Here is a 6,528-nt window from a genome sequence, read left to right on the forward strand (position 1 = left end):
CTATTACAAAGCTGTCATCATCAAGACAGTATGGTACTGGCACAAAAACAGACACATAGATCAATGGAACAGAATAGAGAGCCCAGAAATAGACCCTCAACTCTAAGGTCAACTAATATTTGACAAAGCAGGAAAGAAAGTCCAATGAAAAAAAGACAGCCTCTTCAATAAATGGTGTTGGGAAAATTGGACAGCCACATGCAGAAAAATGAAACTGGACCATTTTATTATACCACACACAAAAATAGACTTAAAATGGATGAAAGACCTTAATGTGAGAAAGGAATTCATCAAAATCCTTGAAAATAAAACAGGCAGAAACCTCTTCAACTTCAGCCGCAACAACTTCTTCCTAGCAACATCGCCAAAAGCAAGGGAAGCAAGGACAAAGATGAGCTATTGGGATTTCATCAACATCAAAAGCTTTTGCACAGCAAAGGAAACAGTTAACAAAACCAAAAGCTGACTTACAGAATGGGAGAAGACATTCTCAAACGACATATCAGATAAAGGGCTAGTATCCAAAATCTATAAAGAGCTTATCAAACTCAACACCCAAAGAACAAATAATCCAATCAAGAAATAGGCAGAGGACATGAATAGACATTCCTGCAAAGAAGACATCCAGATGGCCAATAGACACATGAAAAAGTGCTCCACATCACTCAGCATCAGGGAAATACAAATCAAAACCATAATGGGATACCACCTCACATCAGTCAGAATGGCTAAAAATTAACAAGTCAGGAAATGACAGATGCTGGCGAGGATGTGGAGAAAGGGGAAACCTCCTGCACTGTTGGTGTGAATGCAAGCTGGTGCAACCACTCTGGAAAACAGCATGGAGGTTCCTCAAAAAGTTGGAAATAGAGCTACCCTTCAACTCAGCAATTGCACTACTGGATATTTACCTTAAAGATACAAACATAGTGATCCGAAGGGGCACATGCACCCAAATGTTTATAGCAGCAATATCCACAATAGCGGAACTATGGAAAGAACTGAGATGGGCATCAACAACAGATGAATGGATAAAGAAGAAGTGATATATATATACAATGGAATACTATTCAGCCATCAAAAGAAATGAAATCTTGCCATTTACAACGATGTGGATGGAACTAGAGGGTATTATGCTTAGCAAAATAAGTCAATCAGAGAAAGACAACTATCATATGATCTCCCTGATATGAGGAAGTGGTGATGCAACATGGGGGATTTGGGGGATAGGAAAAGGACAAATGAAACAAGATGGGATCTGGAAGGAGACAAACCATAAGAGATTCTTAATGTCACAAAACAAACTGAGGGTTGCTGGAGGGAGGGGGTTAGGGAGAGGGTGGGGTTATGGACATTGGGGAGGGTATGTACTATGGTGAGTGCTGTGAAGTGTGTAAACCTGGTGATTCACAGACCTGTACCCCAGGGCTAATAGTACATTACATGTTTATTAAAAATTTTTAAAAATTATTAAAAGAAATAATTTTAAATCCAGAAATAATGAAAAGAATACAGTTGGTAAAAAAACATAGATCTTTAAACATTTTCTCTTTTACTTTTAAATTGCTTCATTGAAAGTTCAGTTTTAAAAAATATATAATAAAGGTTTTAATAAGCAAGTTTCTTATGGATTTGTGTTCCAGTATATTACCTTTATTTATTATCTTGTGTCATTTATGTGACATTTGTCTCGTCTTCTCTGATAATTTTCCTTGACTTTATATTTCCCAAAGGAAGGCCCTGATTTCAAAATAAGAAAAATGGTAAGATGTCTTGATACTTAACCTATCTTTGAGTTGTCTAAATGATCATTACTTATCACAAAGATTTATCTGCATACTTTTTTTAAAAAGCATAATAGAAATAATTAGGTTTGTTTTGCTTTCTATTTTTAAAATTATTTTTTTAAAATTTACATTCAGTTTAGTTCACATATAGTGTATTATGAGTTACAGGGGTAGAAGTTAGTGATTCATCAGATGCATGTAATAGCCAATACTCATCACAACAAGTACCCTCCATAATGCCCATCACCCATGTCCCCCCTACTCCCCCTCCAGCAACCCTCAGTTTGTTCCCTATAGTTAAGAGTCTCTTATGGTTTTGCATTCTCCAAATTTTAATTCTATTGTGAGAGTTCTCACTATCCATGTAAAATAAACTTTATGATGATTGTTCACCTTTTAGATTAGATAAAACATATTCATTTTTACATTTAAAGACATTAAAAATGTATTGGTAACATACATCATGGAATAAACAAGAACCTTGAAGATTTGGTAATGTCTTTACTGTCCATAATTCATTCTTACTAATAGGATACTTATGTGATACTAAAAGGGTAATCACAGATTAAAAATCCTTAAAAGTTAATTGTGTGTTATGTATCAGTTGGGAATTCCATTCTCTTCCACTTTGATAATGTTAGTTAAGATGATAAACTTAAAACTAAGTTTACAAATAAGGCCTGCCTTCCCACACCAGCCACCTATTTACCCTCTACTGTATAATCTTAAAAGAAGAGATGGGATACTTTGGAAATAACATCAAAAAAAGATTGCCCTGATCCTCCCTAGAGAAGACTCCTCAGGTACTGTAAATACCTCACGGCACAGCAGTGAGGCTCTGAGGAATTGATCCCTGAATACATGTTTCCAGCTAACAATGTCTCTTTTCTAAAGAAAATTATTAAGGCATTCACATATTGGAAACTTAAGAATCCTCAGAAGCAGATCATCCTTTAAGGGCAAGAGCTCATCCCAAATTTTCTGATTATCAGATGTTGACACAATGTCCATCCTCTAGGCAAGAAAACAAACTAAGTTAATTTTTGAGATCTCTGTTCTCTTTTATTAATTTGCTTTACTATTCATCTTCCATATTACCATAATTTTGTGTATTTTACCCAGTCTTAAATTTGTTTTAGTAATTTTTAACAGGGAGATAGTTATCACAGTTACTTAATGTCCTTTCCCCAAAATATAGGAAGTACATTATTATAATTAATTTTTAATATAATTTTTATAGAGATGGCTTAGTTATTTGGCATGGGAACCATGAGAAGATTAAAACCAAGAAACAGGTCAGACCCTGGCCTCAGCCCAATGACAAGAGAACCTAGTTTTAGGATGGATCATAAATTAATGTAAGAAAAAAAATAGAATTATTTTAACATGTACATAGTTTCCTCTTTAATAGGATCTTTTATACCTTGTCACTGCAATGCCATATTCTGCTGTATTACTTTACTTCCTCTCTCCTTAGAGTGTGAATTTCCAGAAATCACACACTGTGTCTTATCCACCTGTGAAATTCAGTGCCTACTGTACCTATTACATGGTGGATCTTCAATATATACTTTTGAATGAATGTTCAACTAAAAGAGTGAATAAATAAGCAGTATTTCTAAAGTTCTTGCAAAAGGTTTGTTGCTGTTGTTCTTAGTAAATTAGAGATGTCCAAAGACTGGGCAGATGTCAGAATGTGGAGTTATGCATAATGGTTATAAAGTTTCTATTTATGTGACAAAGTGTTTGGAAATACATAGTGCTGAGGGCTATATAACATACTGGTTTGAAAGGCAGGTTTTATGTGATATATTTCATAATAGCACAATAAAAATCTTCTTAGATGACCCTATGCTTCAAACATCACATTAGAAATTAAATCAAGTCTTTATAAGTTGAATCTCAGATCTTAGAAAAAGAAAGACATGGATACTGAAGTTGAAAAGTGGTACAAATGCCTTAGAAGATGGAGAGTTTCTGATCAAAGACAATATACAGCAAAAAAGTAGCTCAGGAGAAGACAGATGTATTGTGTATGAGGATAAACTGGTTATCTGCTTTTATCTCTTTCAAGGTATCCAAAGAAAACACCCCAACTCCTATGGAAGGCAAGCCTGTGCTAAATCATGAGGGCCAGCTCTTTGGAGAAAGCTACTTGTTAACTCTAACTAACCTGGGTTACCCTGGCTAGCACTAGCAGCAAACTCTATGTCCTGGTACTTTGTATATACCCAGAGTGTTGACTAAATGAGGCAAACAAAGGTCAGACTACCTCTATCGGGGCCCACAAAATCATTTACATGTAAAGTTCATCGCTCAGAGAATATCGGGCAAAAATACAAAGCTCATCAGAAATGAAGTGACTATCTTAGCTCACAGTGTCATTTTTGGAACAATTCTTTGAGAAACTTGAGTTATGGTTTTCCCACTGATACATGTGCTTCCAAACTTCTTACAAAGAGTTGATTAGCAGTCATCATTCTCCATCTGTTTAAATCTAATGCCAGATCCAGAAGATCCTGGGCTGCCTCAGCCCATCTTTTGTCTAAGGTTGACACTGTTACTGCAAACAGTCTTGGTCTAAGAAAGTGCTGGCAGTCAATCAATCAGTGTGGATGTGTGTGTCATTCTCAATTTCTTGAAGCTATACGTGAGTAAATCTTTTTTGATCCCTTTTCTTCTTTCCAGGGCTAGGTTTTCTGAAAATAGAGTAACTTACTGGCTCTTACTGTCAAAAGTACTACTACCATGCCTCCTGATGTTTTCCTACAAAGATTCAAAGCCTACTTGCCTATTGATGTGTCAATAATAGCCTAACAGGAAAACAGTATTCTGTAGATTCAGCAAGTATAAATGTGTTGTTCTAAACGCTTCAGACTGTTTCAGATAATACATGATACTGATTTTTGCTAGAATTACCAGAAACCGAAATCTCTAGCTCAAGGAAGGTGACAGATTAATTGTAACTTTTCCCATTGATCCTTGGGGTACACAGAAAGTCTAGCTACCTCCTTCCCATAAAAAAGCCAAATACTCTCAGGCGGATCTGTTTGGTATTAATGCCATAGACCAGGGGGTTGAGAACAGGAGGCACAAGGAGATAGAGATTTGCAAGTACAATGTGGACGTGAGGAGGTACTTGGTGGCCAAAGCGGTGGGTGAAAAAGGAAAAAAAGGCAGGGACATAGAAAATAAGAATCACACAGATGTGGGCTCCACAAGTGCTAAATGCTCGGAATTGGGCATCCTTGGAGGGCAGGCGCAGCACAGCCCGCAGGATCAAGCCATAGGAGGTGGCAATGAGGACCACATCCATGCCAGTGACTGAAAGTGCCACCGTGAGACCATAAATGGTGTTGGGCTTGATGCTGGCACAAGCCAGCTTGGCAATGCCCATGTGCTCACAATAGGTGTGGGGGATGATGTGATGTCCACAGAAGGGCAAGCGTTCGATGAGGATGACAAAGGGAAAAACAAAGAGGAGGGCACGGACCACACATGCCAGACCAATCTTCCCAATCACTGCGGCATTGAGGATGGATGTGTAATGAAGCGGTCTGCAGATAGCCACATAGCGGTCAAAAGCCATGGCCAGTAGAACAGCTGACTCTGTGGCAAAGACAGTGTGAACAAAAAACATCTGAGTGAGACAGCCATGGTAGGAAATTATGTGGGACCTAAGCCAGAAGATCGTTAGCATTTTGGGCAACGTGGTGGAACAGAGAATCAGGTCAGTGATAGAAAGTAGGCACAGGAAGAGGTACATTGGCTCATGCAGAGTTCTATCTGTCATGATGATATAGATGATGGTTCCATTGCCAATGAGAGCAAGGATATACATGGAGCAGAAGGGGATGGCAGCCCACGTGTGCTGGTCTTGCATCCCAGGGATTCCAAGTAGAATAAATGTGGAAGGATGGAAGGCAGTGTCATTGGTGACCAATGCAGAAAGCATAATGATGAAGAGAACACACGGCTTTGTCTTCCTGAAAGTGGTTAGAAAATGAAATGGATCATCCTAGATGTCACTTATTCCTCCCACATAACCATTCAGTTTCTTGCCTCTTTTTCATTCCCACCAATTCTACTCCAATTCATGCTTTCTTCATTTCTTGCCTGGGGTATTAAAATAGCTTTTTAACTAATGTGCCTATTTCTAGGCTTCCCATCAATCAGTGAAGCCTCTAATTGGTAGGAAATATTTTATCATGTGAAATTCATCAATAATAACACAAATGCAACCTTCCTTAGTGTATGCTATTCGGAATCCCTGTATTACCCTCCTCTGATCTACACCCCACCACTTCCCATCATATTCTAGGTCCTGGGACCCTGGATATAGTCCAGTCCAGACTCTCCTGCTCTCTTACTTCTGATTGGGTTTGACATAGGAAACACAAGCAGAGGGTTAAAGGCAGGTAAGAGATTTATTCCTTCAACTCCCTCCCCGTAGGATTGCTGCAAGCTGTTTTTTTCTGTATAAATATCCTTCTCTGGCCTTGGTTTCTTCTTATAACCATGTCCTCCTCTTGTCCCCTTACTTCAAGGGATGACAACAGAGCCTGCTGTCACTAATCCAGGAACTTCACAAACACTAGTGACTTCCCTTCCCTTACCTATATGTTTGAAAATGGTTTTTGTATTACACAGCCCTGGCATTAATGCCTTTTATACATAAGACCAAAAAATAGCATTTAACTGATAAATGGATAAAAGATTGAACATAAGAAATGAATTTTTT

At 38.0% G+C, this 6,528-nt stretch overlaps 1 protein-coding gene across 1 annotated transcript; it reads right to left on the reverse strand.

The window, feature by feature from the left end:
• Positions 1-4,791: 4,791 nt before the first annotated feature.
• On the reverse strand, positions 4,792-5,742 carry LOC132008676 (olfactory receptor 52D1-like). Its single transcript, XM_059387270.1, has one exon. The coding sequence runs from the start codon at positions 5,740-5,742 to the stop codon at positions 4,792-4,794; it is 951 nt and encodes a 316-aa protein (XP_059243253.1).
• Positions 5,743-6,528: the final 786 nt, after the last annotated feature.

This window comes from Mustela nigripes, unplaced genomic scaffold (assembly GCF_022355385.1).
Source record: "Mustela nigripes isolate SB6536 unplaced genomic scaffold, MUSNIG.SB6536 HiC_scaffold_643, whole genome shotgun sequence".
NCBI classification, from domain to species: Eukaryota; Metazoa; Chordata; class Mammalia; order Carnivora; family Mustelidae; genus Mustela; species Mustela nigripes.

Coding starts and splice junctions, on each gene's coding strand:
- LOC132008676 (XM_059387270.1), bottom strand. CDS start 5,742: ATGCTTTCTGCATTGGTCACCAATGACACTGCCTTCCATCCTTCCACA.